Source organism: Passer domesticus, chromosome 1 (genome assembly GCF_036417665.1).
Source record: "Passer domesticus isolate bPasDom1 chromosome 1, bPasDom1.hap1, whole genome shotgun sequence".
Lineage (NCBI taxonomy): Eukaryota > Metazoa > Chordata > Aves > Passeriformes > Passeridae > Passer > Passer domesticus.
The window spans coordinates 19,859,979-19,881,677 of NC_087474.1; the positions used below are offsets into that span (position 1 = coordinate 19,859,979).

Sequence of the window (21,699 nt, forward strand, 5' to 3'; positions counted from 1 at the left end):
GTTCAGCAAAGAAAGAGTATGGTTACCAGCTTATATACAATGTGGTGTTCAGAATCACAAAAAAAAGGTTAAGTAGTCCCTGAAGTACTTCTAACTCAGGAGTTCATTAATTTCATTAGAAGTAGAGTTCTATTTTTGGAATAATCCTTGAATCCAAGCATTTCCATGTTTTCTTCTAATGACTTAAAATACAAACTAGAATCACGTTACATGCCTTCAGAGCATCTGAATTTTTGATGCTTTCAGAACTGTAATATGAGAACCCTTTTTCAGACATGTTCTGTAGAAAAGAGATTTCATTTGCGACACAAAATACCCCTTGATCTAAGTGTTGTGTGATTTAGCTTGTCATGCAAATACCACGTGGCACAGTTTTAAGTGTTAAAGACTTTTGTTATTATTCCAGCATATGGTAAAACAACAGTTACACCATTTGTGTGCACATCTCTACTATAGCTGAGCATCCTCAATACATAAATAGTGGTAAAAATGTCATGTCCCATTGAAGTGTTCTGTTGTGTTGGTTTGGGTTTTTTGCCTTCGTATTGTGAAGTAAATAGATTATATTTGTTTGTAAAGCACTCACTATGGACAATGGTAGAGAGCATTAATAGACATGCTGTAGGCTGAGCAAGCAGGTTCAGCCAACTCCAGCAAGAAGGGAGTAATGTGCCCTTTCCCCTAGCATAGCAAAGGACAGGGCATTTATGGAAAGGACTTTGAACAGCCATCAACAACTGTGGGATTGTTCTTAGAGTATGGACCAGTCTCATTTATGTGTCTTTCAAGCAGTTGATATGGAGGAGGAGGTATGAGTAAAGGAATTATTTTGCCCAAATAACTTGTGGCATCTGCTCTGTTGTCAGGGAAGGAATATTGGATGCAATCCTATTTATGTGTTAATTTGTTCTCATTATCATTCCATCTGTAAGCTATTCATATTTTGCATAAAGTACATACTTGTGTGACTGGAATTCTTTATCAGAAAGTTAGTGTTGATAAAATTGTTCATTCCTAAAATAATGAAAACACAGAAGATGGAGAGGCAGGCTACTTGTAACAATACTGTAATGCTCATCCTGCATTAACTTCCTCCAGTGGGACAGGCAGTGTCTTATCTTGGCTCGGCAAAGTCATTGGGGTCTTCCTGTTTTGTGGGTGTGGGGCTTTTTTCCTAATTTATTTTACTTTGGTTTGGTTGTTTTGTCACGTTGGTTGGTTGGGGTTTTTTGGTGGTTTTTTTTTTTCCTGTTGATGGGCAGGGCTTTTATTTGTTTTATATTTTCCTTAATAATTAAGATGAGTACTGTCATCCAGATATTTTATGTGAAGCTAGCTTGCAGTGCAAGGTAGTAGTATATTAAGATATTTGATAACATTGCCAAAATGGAAGACCCTAAATATTATTCCCTTGATTCACTCATTTTTGAAGAAATAGTGGGATGGGGACCATAATGAGAATTTGTGATTACTGTGCAAGTAAATTGCTCTGGCAATACGTATTATCCCCCTCTAGAATATAGGTATTATTCTGTGTGAATATCTGCTGCGTTCATGAAATCTCAGTAACTTATTGCCTGTATGCTAATGGCTATAATGTTACAAGGTAGTGTCTAGAAGCTCCTGCAGTGGCATCATAGAGTGGTTATAGCAATTTCCAGTGGGAATCTCAGTGCCCTTCCATTTTCAGGAGACTGATACATGGGCTGAGTCATCTGACCTATTCTATGTTGTGTTTACCTGGACTGTGTACCTCCAAATCAAAACTGCCCCACCAGCCCCCCTTTAGCCTTCTAGATGTTACTTGAGGATGTTAATCAGTTAACACAGATGTCTTCCTTGCCAGACTTGATAATTTCATTGTCTTACAGAATGACTTTATTTATAGGATGAGGTAAATCTCAGTCTGCTGTTCCCACAACACAGTCCTTTTCACAGGAGTAGGCACGTGGCAGTGGAAGGAAAACATGTTATTTCCAGGGGCTGGTTGTTTGACTCAGGTCTGTTTAATGTACGTGAGCACATTTCTCTCTGTGTCAGGAGTGAGCAAGTACCACTCTCTTATCTTTGTTCTCTTTCTTAAAATGCTTCCAAACTTGCCTTTGAATTGCTAGTAGCTTTGGCCCTTTCAAGTCTGAAGACTCTCTTTGTCTTGGTATGTCTAAAATGCTGCTGGAAGTAGTCCAGAGCACAGACACCTAAACCTTTGCTCTTTTCAAAATAGTATTGGAGTGTAGCCTTTCTTGTTCCTTTGGGGGATGTCAACCTGCCATTGCTGGTCAAGGATGCCATGGGACTTTTTGTCAAGCATCAGAATTGACTGAGATAGTGGAGTTTCAGACAAGGTGTCTAGGCTTCAGTCAAATTTAGACAGTAAAATACAGATTCAAATGTCTTTTGCCTAGGGATTTTGGCATTGAAATTTTTATCATGGACTTTGTTCTGTTCTGTATAGATGTGAGAGAATAAACCTTTCTGGAAGTAGTATCGGCTGAAGAACACCGTGATGGGACAAAAGAGGAGAGGGTCTAGTGAGAATAATGCTTCTAACCTTGTGTTGCTAAAGGCCAGTGGTGCCCATGGCTTGGTGGTGTAGTCAAAAGGCTTACCTTTAAATATGCACTGAACTTATTATACCATTTAAATTCATCCAGAGTTCAATGTTCAGAAGACCAAAATCTTCAGCCCCAAAGCTCCATTGCCTTTGAGTAAGGACCCATGCTTCCTTTGTACAGACATGATGACATTGTTTGTCTGCTTTGAAAGCAAAGTGAAATAGAAGCAACTTTCTACAGTATCAAAAACAATTTTTTTCCCCTTTTTTAAAAAACAAAGCAATTTTTTTTTTGTTGATGCTCCTGAGTTTAGGTAAAGCCTCAGAGCTCCAGAATGACTTATTTCTGAAGTAAAATGCAGAAAAAAAAGGTTTTTTTCCTGGGATTTATGATGTCAGATTTTTTCTGGCTATGGTCTAGGTTCAGTTGCCTTGGAACTGAGGACGTCAGACTAGAGGAGTTTTCATCTTAGTGGTAGGGCTGCCCTTCTCGTGGTTGTGTTCTTATTAGTCAGGCTTGAATATCAAGAGCCCATGAAATGTTGACTTTTATAGATTGTCACAGTTATTAAAATAGCTAGACCAAGAGAAACAAATGTATAAAGAAATGTATAAAGCTTACTTAGGCATTGTTCACAAGCTTGTGACTATCTCCAGAATCTTCTCTCATTTTGCTGTGTAAATTGCAGTCCTATATTTATCTATATGTGTAAGCACTCAATAGTGTTAAAAGGCTGCTTATGGTTCAGGTACCGATGTGCCCTTTGTTTTAAAAATAGAGCTCTTTGTGGAGGCTGCTGCTCTTGTGATGATTTTCCTACAATACTGTTACAGACTTTCTATGAGCTTCTTTCCCTGTCCTCTTGTTCTGCATAGTAAGGTGGTGCAGGTGATACTTTGAGTGCTCAAATTTTGGGAGAAATTCAGGGTGGGTGCACTGTTTTATTCTTTTATCCTCCATGCCTTTCATTCCTTCACAGCCTGCAATTGCACAGTGAACTGTGATGATGCTTTTTTTTTTAAAACATTGAACTGTCTGATCTGATGGTGTCTTTGAGTGTCTGCTTTCATTCTGCTAACAGGTTGTATTTGCCTTTATTAAGTCATGAGCTTTTTCAAGGATTAGCTGAAACAGGTTGCTGTATCAGTGAGTAAAACTCTCCATGTTGTGTCTGATGCAGTAACAAAAATGTGAAGTAAAAGGGCAGAGGAGTAGGTGGACTCACCCTTTACTCTTGAGCTTCTCTTGTTTATTTGTGACAATGCACGTCAATCAGTTACTGGAGTGTAAAGAATAAATTTCTTTTTTTTTTTTCAGCTGAAATAGATACAAGCTCTCAGTCGCCATGTCCACAAACTAACTTCTTTCTCTCTTCATTTGCAGTTACGCTGTCTCACATCACACAGCTGGTTCTGAGTCACAACAAGCTTACAAGTAAGTATGTTCCTGCCTTTGGACTTCATGGCAGGCAGTTCTGTAATATTGAAAAGCTGACACTGCTAGTTTTATACAGAGTGCAGTGACTCTATTAGAGTGGTGCTTCTTGGTTAGTACTTCGTTAAAAGTAAAGAGATTGAGGGTGTGACTTAGCAGCCATTTTCAACATGCCATTCCAATTTCATTACGGACTTGCAGTGTGCAGAAAGATCTGTAGTTCTCAGTCTCATCACCAGTTCAGCCAGAAATCCATTTCCTACCGTGGCTCTGAAGTCCTTATGTTAAGGTGAGGACTTTTGAAATTTTTAACTGTCTCAGAAATAACACAGTTTGCATTTTAGTGAATGGATAGTGAATTTGACTGAAGCAAAGCAAATTACAGCTCCACTGCATTACATATATAACCAAACATATATGAGCAAGACCAACTGAATGTAAGCATCAGTCATGGGAAGAATAAGATAGCCTCTTTCTGTCCAAAAAATGATTGTCTCTTGGTCATACTGCCCACACCATCTTCAGGTTGTGGATCCCCGCAGTAAAGAAGCTCCTAAGTGAGGTGTTGGTGAATAGCATGTCAAGAACAACATGAATATGAGACTTAACTTGGTAGAGGGAGATACCAGACTAACTTTTGCAAGACAAAAGTTTTTGTGGGTTTGGGTTTTTTTGTTTGTTTGTTTCTGTGGTTTATCTACCAGTGTCTTGTGCAAACATTCCTGCTTCTTGGTTGTTGAAATTCAAGCAGTGAATTTTGTCTCACCCCTGCTTCTGTGCATCTTCTAAAAAGAAGTGTTGGTGTTGTTGATGTTCTTTTTGTCTGCTCTCTGCATGTGCCAGTAGGTTTCTCTCTAAACCAGTCCTCTTTTTGAAACTCAGTTGGAGAGATGGAATGGGGAGGGGAATGGAACCAATAAAGTGGGTGTGTGTTGACAAGAGGCATAGGGTGTATGTGCTTTAGGGTGTATCCAAGGAAGTCTTTACAAATTGAGATAGGTCTTAAGAAACACAAACAAATTAATAAAACTCAGCCTGTTGAACTCTACACTACTTGCTGTATGAGCTGTAAGGCAGTATGTGTTACTTAAAACATGTGAATTAATGCAAAAGTGTCACTACAGTCTCTGAGCATTTGCAGAGGATTAAGCATGAGGAGAATATAAATATCCCTAGATTTTAGTGCATAAGCATTTCTCTGGATGGAGTTTATTGGATATGTGTAGCTTAAAGGGTTTGTAGTAGTAAATAGATAAAATTACAGCCACTTTGTGACTGGCTGTGAGAACTATGAATTAGTTGTTCAGGACCCTTCTTTTGATAGTGTAGTGCCCTCTAGACTGCCATCGTGCTATTTGTTTTTATCCCATTGTAGTTTTCAAAGAAATTGCAATTTAATTACAAATGTGACCAACATTTTTCACCCATCTGTCATATAAATGACTGATGAGTAAATTAATGGGCCAGTTATGTTAGGAAAAATCCAAAGTGCATCACTGTTAAGCATGCAGCTCTGTCCATGATTTAGAAGGCCATGAAGTTACAAATAGCTTGAAGCTGGGAGAATAATCTTTTGAGAAAGATTGTGATGAATTTTCTTTGGGCATATTGCCATCTGGCATCTGTTATCAGCCACTGGTGGAGCTGGGCTGTGGGGCCACCCAGCTAATGACTGCTGTGTGTTCCCTCAGGTACTGCAAGGAGATGGCTGTCCCTGAACTTGAGCTTCTGAAAGCCAGGCAGTTCACTGTACTCAGCCACTGCAGCTTTCTCTGCACCCTTTGGAGGGTTGCAGGCACCTGAGATAGCAGTTCATTCTGCACACCTCTGTCTAATTCTTGTGATCAGACAGGTCACCCAAGGTTGGATACCTTAGTGTTGACAGTCAAAGCTTCTCTCTGGTGCTGATTGTTTACTCTGGTATCTTTGTCTGCTTACCTGGCACAAGGATGAAATGTGTTGGAAATGTTACTTTTTGTAAATGTCACTATTCTTTGTCTGAGATTTGTAACAAAATTCCTAGAACTTTTGAAATCTGGCACTTTCAGATTGCCAGTGAATCAGCTCTTCCACCTGCTGCCTTACAGATTTTAAGGTAGCTAAAGGATGATCTCAGCTGAGCACACAACTGGCTGGGCAGGTGGTAGCAGGTGTCTGCCTTGCTCTGAGGAAGAGGAGATAGGCTGAAGCTCCTGCGTGGACACTTGAATCATGGTAAACTTGTCTGCCTCACATCTGAGCCTGGGGAGGGCCTGTGCTTCAGCATGAGCTCCACACTGAAAAGCTGAGTTGCCAGCCTATGTCCTATGTGAGCCTTAGCTACAGACCTGACTGGGGGAGGAAAGATACAGTAATAAGAAGTGTCCAAGAGGAATGTGTCCAGGTTGGCTTTAACTATTCAAGAACAATACAGAGTGTACCACTTGCTTAAAGCAGTTTTGGTTTTCAAAATAGCAGTTTAAATATTGCCATCACTGTAAGTTTGTGTTACATTACATTAAATCTCACCCTTAAATTAACTGCTTTCTCCTAAAGTAGCTGTCAGATCAGCAGGCTGCAAGTACATGCCTTCTCTCAGCCAAGGGATTCTGTCAGCCTTTCTAATTGCTCTGTTCGGGTTTCTTTCCTGGCAAGGTAAGACCACTGCTTGTCCTGAGAAGTAACTCATCAAGTCTGAAACTTACTCTTCTTTCACAAATGGATGTAGACACTTAAATAGACAGCACACATTTTTAAAAGGCTAAGTTTCAAGTTCATATTCTCATACTTGACACTGTTGACCTAATCTTTTAAGCTGTGTAATTAATTGTCTTAGCAGATTGTTCTTAAAATGACTAGGAAGCTGATGGCAGTGACACTTGACATCCTACACTAAGGTCATATTAGCATCTTCTACTAGTTTTCTGCCATTTAAATGAGTGTTCTGCTAGCTTTTTTTTCTTGGTGTTTAGAGTAAATATGTCTATCTGAAAGAATAAATAAATGTAAAAAGTGGATATGCATATTTTTATGTAAATGTACTTTGGTTTTTTTTTTGCCAGAAAAGTATTAAAACTAAGTAAAGTTTCATCAGCAAGTATAAGGATTGCTCAATTAAATCCATTATACTGCTCAGAATACTTCTGCGGCATGGATTTTAGTCATATTTCTAGTGTGCCATTGGTACTTCATTTACATGGCTAAATCATTCATTATCAGAAGTACTCAAGTCCACATTGATTTTTCTGGAGGATTAGGCTGAATTTTTTTCAATTATCTGGTGCTGTCCCAATGGAGGAGTCTTGAACTGGCGTTTTCTGCATTAGGTGACTTCTGAAACAGTTGAGTCTGTCCTTTGCTGCTTGGTGAGAACTACTTGTGCTTCAAAATCAGAAGAAAAATTCTCAGGGAAGCTAAATAGCTGTGATTCTGCAGCCTTTTTGAACCAGGTGCTGCATAAGTGACAAAGCTGGGATGATTCCTGTGTAGGGTCTCTGACAATCCAGCAGAAAGCAAGAGAAAGTGATTATTTGTACTTTTTCTTGGTGTAATGTAGACATAAGGGCCAGTTTCTCTCTGTGTTTTACTGGGTGTTTTTTCGTCCATCATGTAGTAATTTAAAAACCTTCTATCCAGTATACAGCTGAGAAGCAAAATTCAAGATAGTTTTAGCCTGTATAGGTTGTCTGATCCTAACCCAGGTGTCTTTTGAACCCATTGGCCATCATCAAAGTAAATGCAATAGAAGTTCTAACAAATGTTTTTTAAATTGGTGGAAATGAGTGGCTGAACCATAGATATCTGCCCTTCAGTGTGGTGGATTAATTTGGATTGGTTTTGTTCATGTCGCTTGATGCTAGCTGAGGGACATGCAGATTCATGTCCTGCTCAATAGGATCGTTTATGGGACATGAATAATGGAAGGGAATTAGGGTGGCTGTGCTAGAGGGGCAGAGGGAATTTGAGCCACAGGACATACTATTGTGGAAACCACATTTGATCAGTTTGGTCAGCCACAAATATTGTTTCTGTATCATCTGTGCAACAGTAGTAATTTTTGTGGGTATTTATGCTTCTGTTTTGGGTATTTCTGGGGCTGCTTCACTCAAGTTTAGGTGGAACATAACTGGAAGTCTGCAGCAATCTTGGCCACTTGCTCATCTGGTGCCTCTGTACAGGAGGAAGGAGACCTTCAGGTGTTGGTGTAGATCTGCCTGTTCTGCAGGGGCAGCTGCCGTGATTCCTGTGACATTGCTGCTCTGTGGTTCATGCTGGGGTAATAGTGCCAGTCGTGTGTCAAGAAATTTGTCATAAAAGTTCTTGAAATCAAACTTAGAGCTATTTTGTTCAGAGCCCTTCAGCTAGAGTTCATATTTTAATAATAGTTCTGGGGAACAGGCTGGGAATTGCAGAATGCTGAGATTCTGGGAGCCCAGGTCAGAGAGAGGAAGGGATCTCACCAGGCTTGTGTCTTTAATTTGGGTCTTGCCCCATATTGTTTCAAGCACAACAAGGTGGGGCCCTGGGAGACAGTGTAAAATAGATCATCTGAGTCAGGATGAGGATTTTTTCCAAGCTGATAGGAGGGTTTGTCTTATCACATGTCTTGAGGATGTACAGGGTTTGGGGGTTTTATTTATTTATTTATCTACTTTATTTGTAAACTGATTGTGCTAGTACAACAAGTGGCTGCCTTTAACTGGAAAAAAGTACCTTTGCAGACTGAAGTCAGCAGTTAGGGGTTAGGTTTCACTTTTTGGTCCCCATGTGTCCCATTAGATTTGTAAGTGAGCAAGAATTGGAGTAGAACTAGCAACAGAAAAAACTCACTTTCATAAAGAATACTAATGGAGAATAAAAGTGTGGCTTGTGCCTTGTCGGCTTTTTCCTAGCAGAGCTTTTGTGTGCTATTTTGCCATAAAGTATGAAGGAATACTGAACCTTCTGGAATTTAGATAGGTCAGCTAATTCCTATTCTCCAGCCACTTAGAATGTACACAGAATTTGACATCCTAGTATAGGATGGGAAATCCTTACTTGTACACTGATGAAGTTTTGACAATTAAAATCCATGTATTATGTTGTGAATTGGAAGTGTTTGAAGAGGTTTCAGATGCTCAGTTTGTCTGTTACCACACCCAGAAGGGCACAGAGGGAAAGATGTGACTGGAAAGCAGGCTGGAATATTAAAGGTTACTTCAGCATTGGCAGCAGGTGTCATTATGTGTGCAGCTATTATGCTGCTAACTTGTTTTATTTTCTTTTATTTTGGGATAGTAAGTTTGACTTGTAACTACTACGACAGTTAGTTGTGTTAGCTGCCGGGGGTGGTTAATTAACACTGCAGTCATTTGGAGAAGTCAGTTCAGAGATTCTGTCTGCTGGTACCGGGAGTGTTCCTGCTGCGGGTGGAGTACCGGTACTCTGTGCTTTGTCCAGAAGAGGTCACTGTTTGAATACATTTAGCATTTTTTTTCCGGGAAGAGGCTTGTGTTCTGTTAGCTGTTCATCCCGCCTGCTAGATGATGGTGCACAGCTACTCCGTTTCTGCTCTTCTGCTCAATCTCCCTAACCTCAGGTGGTCCTGTGCTCCCTGACTTCACATATTCATGTGCTGTCTGTAAATGATCTCAGAATTTTCCTGCTATTCATAGTTCACTCCTGATGGTTCCTTTATCCTTTTGTTCTCGTGCTCTGATTCCTTGTCCAGTGCTATCAAATGATTAAATAATGAGAGATTGGGAACGACTATTTTTTACTAAAACCTCTTCTGTGTTACCTGATGTCATGTTCTCTGTCCTCCTCTACCATTCTTCTGATCTGCTGTCCTGTACTGTTCTGTGATGTCTCCACTGCTTCTCCCTTGATTCTCATGTAATCCTTTACTCATCTTTGGTCCCTTCCTTTTTGTGGAGTGATCCATTAGTTTTTTGCTGCTGGTTCCCATTTCCAGACCTGAATTTTGTTTGAGTTCACTTTGTGCTCGTGTCAAAATGGCTGTGGCTCATTGATCATTGTTCTTTTGACAGCCATGTGGTCACCCTTTATCATCACTGTACATTTTGCCTTCTTTCAACAGAGCAGTTCAAAACTTTTTTTTCTGCTCACATGACTACGGCTTCTTTGCTCTGCCATCTCCTGAATTGTTTTTCTCTCTGTGTGTGACCACCACAGAAGCTTGTCCTTTTGTTGCTGTTAACCCTCTTGACTGTGTCCTTGATCTTTTTTAGCATGCTGCTAAAATCTCTTGGTTTAATTTTTACATTAGGATGTCTCCTTTCTGAGTCACCTTTCTGGCTGTAGTCTATACCTGGATGTATTGGAGGTGGTCCAGAGATAGCAACACTGCATTTGCCTGTCCTGAATTCCTTCCCAGTCTAGCTGCTTTGTCTTCTCCAGTCTGCTGAAATGTGTGATGGTGTCTCCCACTGGCATTGTCTGACACTTTGCATCTTGCCTGGTATCAGGTTATTTATAGAACAAATTTGCTGACTTCTGGAAGGAACCAGATGATGGTGTACTCTTTACTCTTTGTTGCTTCTTGTATTCTCCTCTACTATGCTTCTGCCTCTGCTTCCTTCTGGTAAGTCATTCCATGCTGTTATCCTGACACAATATTCCAATGGGGCAGGTAGTGTCTGCAAGGTGACACCAGGGCTGTGTCCAAAGCACAGGACTTGTGCCCAACAGTGTCTGTCAACTATGTGTGGGAGAGATGCTTTAAGCTAACTGTAAGCCTTTCATTTTTTTGGTATGTTTTGATTTGATCTTACTTCCTATTTCTGATTGGGTGATCTCTAATGGGAAGTATCTTTCTGAATGCAGTACACGGGAGAATGTGAAAAGGAGGAAAAAGGAGATCCCTATACATATGCCTTACTAAATTTGTGACATCTGGGTTCTACTCAAATGTGTTGATTAAATACCTTGTTAGCTTTTTCTTTTTCTCCTAAAAAAACCCCCGAACCTTTGGTTCTGAGAAAATACATATGGTAGAGCATTTTCATTTTAAATATATATAATATCAACTTTGCTTCTTAGAAGCTTTAGGGAAATAAAACAGAATAATGTGTGAAAGAGTTTTCTGCTGTAATGGTATAAGGATACATGCAGAAAGTGGCCAATTTATGCACAAATTAAATTGTCAAAGTTTGTGGTGTATGGCACCAAAGTCAGTTTTGCACCGTAAGTAAAGCAACCCTACTAAAAACAACACTAGACACAAATCACTTGTATTGAACATAATTCTTCAGATACTTTTGTTCTTCTCTTAGTAAAAGACACCTGCAACCATATTAACTCCTTTTTTTTTAATTCTCAATGTTTTATGAAATTCTTATGTCTTCATTTATTTCCCAGTGGCTTAAAATAGCTTTAACTTTTTGTGGAAGTCCCATATCATTCTCCATGTTTATATACAGGTTGTAATGGGAAATTATTATAAATCCTCTTGCCACATACAGACTATTTTGCAGTTGGCATTTTCAAGGGAAGTGAACATTGCAAAAGTGAACTCACTTAATTAAAGACATTAATTTTGTATTACAGAATTTACTGTCTAATAAGCTAAGTAAATTTTTTTGGCTTCTGATCTGGAAAGACTGAGACAAGAAGGTAGATTTGGTGTAGATTGAGGAGAAACCATATTTAGTTTTATGTACTTGGTTTTGTACTCTATTTTTTATGTATTCTTTTTGTTCTTTTAGTAGTCAGGGGTGTTGAAGTAGATAACAACACAGCATTTCCCTTCAGACCACTCATCCTCTGGCCTCTTCACTTTCATTCCTGTGGCACAACCTTTGGGGTGAAATAATTCCCTGATCTTGATGTGATGATGGCCAATGTGGTATTATTGCCATCAATAATATCTCCTGTAGCTGGAAATGAAATGTACAGTCAGCTGAAGCTTGGGGTAAGCTAACGTAGAGGGACAAGGAGGACTCTGTACCATACAGACTTAAGGAGGTGGCTTTAAGTGCTGGGTATGGGGAGCTCAAACTAGGAGGGAGCTTAATTCATTCCCAGTTCTGAGAACCGGAGCAAGAAACACATGTGCTGACTCTGCTTTTGAGCAGTGAGCTTTTTTACTGCAGCCTCTTCTGTGAGTGTGTTTAGAGGACAGGCTGGTGTCCCCACTAAGCAGTGTCAGCACAGCAGTCTGCAATGCTGAATAGGGGAAACACTCAGTTGTTGATCCAAGCTGCAGTGAGAAATAGTCCTATGTGCATTTCTGAAAACGTTTCAGTGGTGTAAAAAGTTTAAACTCCAAATACTGGCTATTAAGGCAAACTGAAATAATGAAAAAAATTTTAGACACACTGAAAGCAGAATTTTTTAAATAAGCATTGCTTGGCACACAGGCGATAGACACTTCTGAGTAAGGGGCTGAAGTGATCTTCGCCTGTGAGGGTAATCTATAGTAATTTTTCAAGGCCTGGTGTGTGAGATGCGTGTGACATCTTTGGTTAGTCCCTTTTGTGAACTGCAGAAAAACATGTTGAATAGACTGAAGTAAAGAGAATACTGAGGAAGGGAAAGGTGAATTAACTGTATGGACTTCAGATGGGTTGATTTATGTAAAGCCAGTAACTGTACAGTAGTGTGAAACTCTGTGCTTAGACATTTCAAACACCTGAAGGAGACTCACTGGCATTTAGTGGTACTGTTTGCATTTGGTGGAAGCCTAATATTAAATCTCCGAGCTCTTTTGTCCTGCAGAAGTTATTTCTCTTAGCCATCTGCTATTGAAGTATCAACACACAGATTATCTGACCTGTAATAAGGGTACATAGCCTGTGTTCTTCAGCTTTTTGCGTGGTGTGCCTCATGGTTTTGTTTTGTTTTTTTTTCTCCTGACTTAAATATAAGACAGCAAGTGTCTTGCCTGAACTGTGCACTTCTCACAAAGCAGTTACTGAAGATGGAGAAGCTGTGGTTGACCACAGTAATTCAAAAAGCTTGGCTAATACTTCGTTCTCTTCAAAATTATTTGCAGAAATGAAGTGTGTGTTTATATCTGCTTATATATATATATATATCTCCTTATTTACACCATTCTCTGATGCTGTTAAAAATGCTAAAAAGCATCAGATTTTTGTGAGCTATTTTGGTGTGGTTTCAGTTCTTTGCAGTTAGGTGATGTATTTTCAACATAGTAATCCCTTCCTAACCTCAGCCCCTGGCTTCTAGTATTTCTCTCCAAACTCTGACCTTTTAAGCTCTCTTCTCAGAGAAGAACAGATTTGTCCTTTCTCTTCACTAGATGTCACTTGATTCCCAGTGTCTTTGCAGTCTTTCTTGTGCTCACTGCTCTTCTCCTTAGACTCTGGCTTCTAAATGAATACTGTTTATTGACAAATTGAGCTATACTATAATTTAAACATGTTCATAAGAACAGTTTAATTTCTGAGGTGCTTCTGTGGATAATTGAAATAAACCCTGCTGGTTTCTGGAAAGAGCTGAAGATTAAGGAGACAAGTTTGTTTTTAATGTTTTTGGTATGAGGAAGATTAATATCTATCTTTGGAAGAGTGAAGGGAGGGCAAAAGGGGAAACTTGAACTACGTAGTGTGTAAATTAAGTACTGTATGCTTCAGTTGGGATCAGGATTCTCTCCAGTTAGCTGCCAAATATGATATCAGCATGCCTATGAATATTTAAAATGAAAACTGTTGTGTTCTCCCTCTGCTAATTCCTCTTTTATTTTGGTGAAGCTGATTGCTTCTCTTTCTGTATAACAGAACCCTTGTCAAATTAATCTAAACATGACTCTAGCTCTGTGAGTACAGTTATATTGGATGCACAGAATGCATTATATATTTAGTATTCTAAATTCTTCCTCCCCCATGAAATGTGAGTAACATTTCAAGTCTTTATGACCTTTACACTAAGGGATCCTTACTCATGAAAGCTTCCTGTTGATGCTAACTGGATTAGCAAGTCCACAGAACTGGGTTTATTATATTGTACAGCCCTCAGGTTTTACTTTAGTCTCAAAAAGTGGATTCTTGCTTTTAGCAAGAAATATCTGCTTGGGATCCACAATGGACTGATTGGATTCTGAAAGGTCGGTATTGAGATCTCTTTACCCTGTATGACTCTTGACCAGCTTTCCAGTTGAACAGTTTAATGAGGAACTGGCATAGTTGTATAAATCTCTCTTCTGTCAGGTACTGCTATTTTAATAGCTCTTTTGGATAAATATTCCCTTAGAACATGTAAAGGTTTGGAGTATTACTGAACATCATGTTCCTAGGTACTGCAAAATTACTTCATTAAGTAAAGAAACATTCTAAAAAAGTGAGGGATTGTGCAGCTATTAAAAGTTTCTAAGGATGTGATTGCCTAAGGAATTAATCTTACTTTAAAAAAAATAAAATTCTTGTTTCTCTTGATATCTGATTCAAAAAAACATTGACTTCAGTTGGAGGTTTTCTGTAGCCTTTGGGTCATATTTATTGAGGAGATTGCAAGCCTATTCATGCACAATTTTTTTAATAATCAGTTATTACAGATAGCATTTTCCAAGTAGTAGTGGGACAATGTTTATTTTGAATATTCAGTGTTAAGGTTTAAATTAACTGAAATGCTTTGTGCAGTTTATGTGCTGTGTGCTCTTCTCATGGAGACTTAAATTTTTACTAAATCATTACAGTTATTCAATTGGGTAATTTATTGACCCTTCTATGTTTTTTTCTATCTGAAGTTCCTTATCTAAAATGCTTTTCTATTTTAGTTTTAAATTGTAAAGGCCATTTTGGTACAGATCTTTTTTACCAAGAGTGTCTTCAGAGATGTTTAATTTAGTATCTTTACTAAACAAACCAAAAGAAAAGCAGACTAGATTTCATCTTGTAGTTAACAGGAAGTAAAGACTTAATTTTGCAAACACCTGAGTTTGTTTTCTTTTGAAATTGTGAGGATTGCTATTGTTTACAGGGCATCACAGATGTTTAAGAGAAATCATCTTGGTGACCATTTTCAGGAATAATGACTTTTTGAAGCCTGTACATTTTCAGCTGTGTGAAGGGCCCTGCCACCACAGAAGGAATTGTATTGAGACCTGTGTGAATGGCAAAAGAGTTACTGAGTGGAACTAGAGGGAAAATAATGGACTTTGTTTTCTTCTTTTCTGTTTCCTGTGCTCTTTATCCTTAGTCAGAGGTTGAATATAGAAAAGAAGCTGGATTTGCCTGTCAATTCTAGGTAGTGGTATGAGAACCTCTTGACTTCCTGCTTTGTGGGAAAAAGTTGCATCTGAGACGTGTGATTCCAGGCTGCTGTCACTGATCTGGATGTTTTTAGTGAGTTTCTCTTCAGGATGCAGCTGTACTGGATGAACGGTCCTTCTAACCCAGTGCCTGGTCTCCAACTGGGGGCAACACCAGACCTCTAGTAAAGATCATGTCTAGTGTTGGCTTCTGGTTCTCAATGCTGAAAGAGAGTTAAGGCTCAGATCCAGGATCCTGTTAAGTGTGGAGTTACATAGGCATTGAATAGTAGCATTTAATCCTTCTTATCTGTATTTTGGAAATAATTTTGTTAACTTTTAACCAGCTGCTGGTTCTGTAGGAATAAAATGTAGTAACTTGCCTCGAGTAAACTTGATGAGAACTTGATGTTTTAGTGCCTAAAGGATTGCCACTAACTTCAGGGCAAAAAGAGCATAAATGCTTTGAAGTATAACAAGTTGCCAATCCTTATTTCCAAAAACATGAACAAAGTCCTCTAAATCCTTGTGGGCAGCCTATAGACCCTGTCTTTCACTGTCAACCAACCCTTGAAATCAAGGTGAAGTCTACAGCTGTCATAGTGAATCACTGTATGCAGTTTCCAGTATTGAACAAGGGGAAGCTGTTCTTGGTCTTGTGAAGTGAAACTTAATATGAATGGGGCTTCATGATGTGACTGAAGCTTCGCAGGAGAACGCAAAGGCACTGGGCTGCCAAATTTTCCCAGCGTTTGCTGAGGGGGAGTTGTTAATGACACTGGGCAGCAGATGGGCTTAGGAGAGTTGTTAAGACACTGCGGATGGTACTGTAAATACGTGGGTGAATAGAACCAGGATGCTGACAGTTCACTCTCACAGCTCATCCTGAGAAGGAGACTCGAGTGGAATTCAGCATTGCCAGAACATGAATGTCTCGGGATTTGGCAGTCAGCAGGCTGCCAAACGTATCTGGGAAGAGTTTTCCAACATAGTAGTGGAATGGTAGTGGGGTCATGTAAAGTTCAAAACAGAGAGCGTGGTATGCCTAGTCAGCCTTGCTTCACCACCAGTGGTCTTCTGACCTGAAGCTACTGATCCTGTGCAGTTTAGCTACAAGATCAGTACAGGAGTTAAATTCAGTCTTCTGATTTTCATTGAATGCAAGAGAGCATTTATTTATATTACAAATGTATTTGAATTGTTGAACCAGAAAATAAGCTATTACAGGAAAAAGTCCTGTCTTCCCTACCACAAGCCGGGTGTTGACCTACTGTCCTGTTCTTCCTTCTCATGAAATGCCTCCAGGCATTCCATCCAAACCAAAAAGTACGGTTTTGGATTGGGGCTTTTCATTTCGATTTAACAGGGTAAGACACAAAATCATTTAATTTAAATCCTTTGCTAAATATTTAGCCTTTTTCTCATCTCAGCCTGCTTAGCAATGCAGCTTTTAGTATATCTTGAAGAAAACAATGATATAAAGTATCCTAAGTGTCATTCGCAACATGAAATACAGTATGTGGGGATTAAACAGATGTATCAGGAGACAGTGTTATATCTGTATTGGTCTTTCTATTATTAAAGCTTTGACTAAACTAAAACCTGTATTTTCTAGTACTTCTTACTCCTAGTATTCATAAGTGTGGTATGTGAGAAGATCAGAAACATGATTTGCCTGTCTGTTGCATCTCATCAAAGTCAAATTATGAAGTCTAATTTCTGAAAGGAAAATATTTTAATACTGGTAATTACTTTTCTGGTGAAATATTGACGTTGGAAACAGCTGAATGATGCCAATTAAAATCCTCAGTTAACTTCTGTTAGGGAATAATTTAAAATAACAGTAGTAGTGAAATATCCTTTGGTTTGTGAATGCACATAATTCTCACTATCATTGAATGACAGATAAGTATGGACCAGTTGGAAAATACCTCTAAGGGAGGTCTTTTAAATGTTCAGATTTGCCTTAATGACTTTATATAAAAGTCTGCTAAAAACCTCCTGCAATGAATATGGCCCTCAACAGTAATATTTATGTAGTGTAATTAGAGTCTTTGTTAGGCATCCCATTATTGTTCACATTGTAATTAGACTTATAATCTAGTAAATGTGACATACTGCAATGTTCCGCTTTGTAAACATTATTGACTCCATTTTAAGACTGAGATTGCCTCATACCAACAAATAAAAACAAATCATGGCCTCATAAAACCTTCTAAATATTTAGATGAGCACTTTGTGGATTTCTGATGCAAAATTGAGACTGAACCAAGGTGAATATTGAGCACAGGTGCAAGCTTCAGAGCAGGTGACTTGCCAACCTTCTTTACACCTCAGCTGGCTGCTTAAATCTCACTCAGGTTGAGGGAAGAAGAATTGCAAATCTGAATAGCTTTTTAACCTCATTAGCACAGTCATTGATATTGTGTTTCTGCCTTAGAGTTCATGTTTCTAGGTAGTAACAACCAGCTATTGATCTGTTGGTAATCCACTGTAGCCATGTATGTGTATTGATCAGTTGGTTTATTGCTCATGGGAGGTAACTGAAAATGGGCTTGGCTAAACAGTTCTTTTAGGGCTGATTTTTTTTTTTTTTTTTTTTTTTTTTTTTTTTTTTTTTTGTGAATTTTGTTGTCTCTTAAATGACCAAGAATTTGGATACTGAATAGCAGTAAGCAGATTGGGCCATAGCTAAAAATCAGGGATTACTTTATATTAGTTGTTAAGGTCCTTTAGTACAGCTGCTGTCTTGGTGTAACTACTTGTATCATTAATGTCTTCTCCACTCAAATAATGTCATGATCCAAGTCTCTCAGGCTCTGCTCTTTTGAGACCTCTGTGTACTACATGAATTGAGAGGACAGCGTGCTTCTCTTAGTCTGTAAGAGCACTTGTCCTTGTCTCTCTCTCTCTCTTGCTCTCTCTCTCCCTCTCTCCCTCTGCAGTGGTCTGTGTTAGTCAAAATATCTTACAGTTCTGGTAGTAATTTTTGAAGAGTACAAAATGAGTGCTCTCAGCAATGAGAACAGCTTCCAGATAGGAGGCTGTTTGGATAGAAACTTTGCTTTTATTGGAATAATGGGATGCTTTCTGTGCTGCAGCCACTGTACAAACAGTGCAAACGCCAGGTGCTGGTAAAGCATCTGTAGTCTGGGTAGCTTGCCCTAATTGCAGTCTCTCACTGTGAAAACTTTCCACAGCTGTGCCAGCAAACATCGCAGACCTGAGAAACATAGAAGTGCTCAACTTTTTCAACAACCAGATTGAGGAGCTGCCTACACAGATAAGCAGCCTTCAGAAGCTCAAACACCTGAACCTTGGGTGCGTATCTTAATGCAAAACTTTCCTGTAATAGAGGTGTTACCAAATGGCGTCGCAACTGAACCTGTAACTTCTTATTTTAATAAAGTTTGTTATTGAAAGTGGCTTTGAGGCTAACCTGGGACATACGGCTTCAGAGTGTTCAGTTAATGTCCTGGATAATCAGTAACATAAATGATCAGTCACTTACTCTGGTAACCATTTAAGGATAGCAGCAACTCATATTCCTCAAATACTGAAGTCAAGCTGAACAATTACTGACTTTTACTTCTGTAGCAACTGCCTCTTAATTCTGTGGTTACTGCATAAGAATCAAGCTCTGTTCTGATTTTATAAAACATCCATGTTAATTTAGGACTTCAATTCCAAATTTTTGAATTCATGTTTATAGACATTTCAGTTTATATGAAACCTGTAAAAGAAGCAGCATGTATTAGGCGTTGTGTGCATTTAGTTCAAAGAGCTGGTATTGACTGAATTTGTGCCAGGGTTATGTTAAGTGTTCAGATTCTATATTCTGGTAGAACTGGTGATACTTTATAATAACTACAGTTGCAGAGGGCTTTCTTGAATTATTAAGAAAACAAATGTGAAGCATTAGATCATCTTAAAATTAAATGGGCATATTAAAGTATAACTATGTAGGAAAGCATTGATAGGCCGAAGCTTTAGCATTATAGGCTTCTCATAGAAAGAATGTTTATATTTTATAAATTCTACTTCTGAACACATTAAACTGAGTATTTTTTTACTCTCCCAAATACCAGATGATTTTGGCTAACCTCTGTGTATTCTGCTCTAGATACTTTCATAAAGTGCTGATAATTGAATTGCATGGAATGCAACTGTTGGAATGCCAATAGACATTTTAATGATGATCTGTCTTCCCTGGTCTTTTTTTTTTGTCACAGTAGATCTCTAGCTTTCCTTAATATCTGTTCCAACCTCTGAATTGCTTTTCAGAGCAAATATTAATTAAGAATCCTGATTCTTTGTATTTTGGGGGTTAGAGCCATGTTTTTGGAATGTAATATAGAGGTGTTGCAGTGCATGAAGGAAGAAGTTGTGCACTTCCTATGGATTAAAGCGATGACCACTGTTAATATAGGTCAGATGGTAGTTTGCATTAATGAAAAAAATGTCATGCAAAAGACCACTTGGTGTTTGGAACAACAAACATTCAGGTCTGGAAACATATTTGCCACCTTCATGAATCATATGGCCTAAAATTTTAGAGATTAAACACTCTTCCATTTTAATCCCATCCTTACACATGGTCTTCAGGCACAAGATTTACCACCCAGTCTTAGCTTTGCAAAATTCTCTGGAATTTGGGTTCTACTTTGGACATCCTTGGAGTCAGTGACAAGGAAACTTTTTTGCTCTGGTAGGTTTTTCAGGAGACAAGGCAGCCTAGAAACCCTCTTGTCATCTGTGGTGTGTGTGTTAGAGGGCTTCAGAAGAGCCCCTTAGGGGAGAGGGGCTTGAATAAGAGCAGAGATTATTTTGGGAGGGTTTTGGCATGGAAGGGTCAAGTGGTGTGGGAAGAGAAAAGGTGTACTGCTGCACAGAAAGCTTAAAATGTTACATTTGGAAGGTAGGTAAGGCACAAGCTCAGTGTTTGAACTTCTGCAGGGATGAATAGTGCTGGGCAGCAACTTTGAGCTGGTTCTCTGTCCCTGCCAAAGAATAGATACCATTCTGCCTCTTGTCAGTGGGGAGAACATTCTTTCCCTCTCTTCCTTGCATGCAAAAGGCAAGGCTGTTAGGGCAGCTTGGTAAAAAAAAACCTTTCACTAGTAGAAAACAAGCTGCTGTCTTTAGTCCTGTTTTATAGAAAGACCAGTTTTTAAAACAGTGAAAATTGTGCATTAGCAATAGTAAAGAATGCCTTTCTGTGTTTTAAATGCTTATACAACAGCAGCAATATGAGTTGTATGCCTGTGATGGGACTTCTTACCAAGGCTGAGGAGGAAGGATTTTGTCTAGATTTAGCTACAGAGCTAATGTCTACAGGTTCTTGTTTTGTTGGGACTGGCTTATGCAAAAAGGGGTAAGGAAAGGTGAGGTTATTTTCTGAGATTGTGAAAGAAATGTTATATGTGCTTCTCCTGACCTTGCCCACATGGTTACGTGATCTTTCTTATTTTTGGTTGTGCAGCTTTGTCAGTACTTCGACTAGAGTTTTTATAGTTTTAAGTGTTAGATATTTATACATTCACATAACATCTCCTCTTGACTTCAGTGACTGCTGCTTATCACTTTTGCATCAAAATAGTCAAATTCAGAGTATGTTTAGGGACAACATCTGAAAGGTTATGTTTGTTTCCAGTCTTCACATGAGAAAAAAATTCCTGTTCTTGACAGTAGCTACCTGTTCAGGCTCTTTCTGAAGATGCCTCTCTTCTCTGTTCTGCTTTCATACCTGGGTGACAACTGAAGCAAGATCCATACACACCAGGTATAAATTTGCTGTACATGCAATAGGAACAGTATGAATAAGAAGCTGGTAGTTTTTTTGAACGGCCATACATGAACAGTTCATACACAAACAGGTTCTGTGAAGATATCTCCAGCCATGTGCCTGCCTTCATTGTTGCAGCAGCTCTAGAGATTATCTGGATCACCCTGTTCAAACTCTTGGTGTCATAGAAAAGTTACCATTTTCTCTATCTTGTCTGATCCAGGTTATGAGAGAAATCTCTTCCTTCTGTTACATGTCCTCATGTTGTTCTGTCTGTTACCAGTGGGAACTGCTGTCCTAAACCCTCTTAAGAATGGCTGATTGAGCTATATTTAGATTAAGCTTTATCAGTCACAGGACTGATATTTTATTTACTTCATGCTCCTTGTGCATCAATAGTTGTGTAGTGACACAGATTTGCTGTTCTTAGGAAGAGGTTTGAGCAGCAGTTATCAATGAACATAAATCCTGTGCACTTGAGGTGTTCCCCTCTGTATTTGGTATCATGGTGAAGAATTACATGGCAGAATGAAAAATGGTCAGCAAACATGATGTGCAAAAGGGTGATTTGTAGTTTAGCTGGAAGTCATCTACCAAGGATCAGCTTTCTCCATGGAGTGCTGTTAAAGCTGAGCATGGCATTGTGGCACCTCTGTCCCTTGTGCTTTGTTTTGGGTGTGGCTGCTGATTGACATAACAGACAGGATCCCCTGAGAGTGTGTAAGTTTTGAGTATAT

At 38.9% G+C, this 21,699-nt stretch overlaps 1 protein-coding gene across 1 annotated transcript in view; it reads left to right on the forward strand.

Moving 5' to 3' along the window:
- Positions 1–21,699, forward strand: part of RSU1 (Ras suppressor protein 1) — a 102,614-nt gene that overhangs the window by 3,362 nt on the left and 77,553 nt on the right. The window contains exons 3-4 of the mRNA XM_064408834.1: positions 3,939–3,989; positions 18,378–18,498. Coding sequence (XP_064264904.1) covers positions 3,939–3,989; positions 18,378–18,498 — 172 coding nt within the window. The remainder of the gene's footprint in view (positions 1–3,938; positions 3,990–18,377; positions 18,499–21,699) is intronic.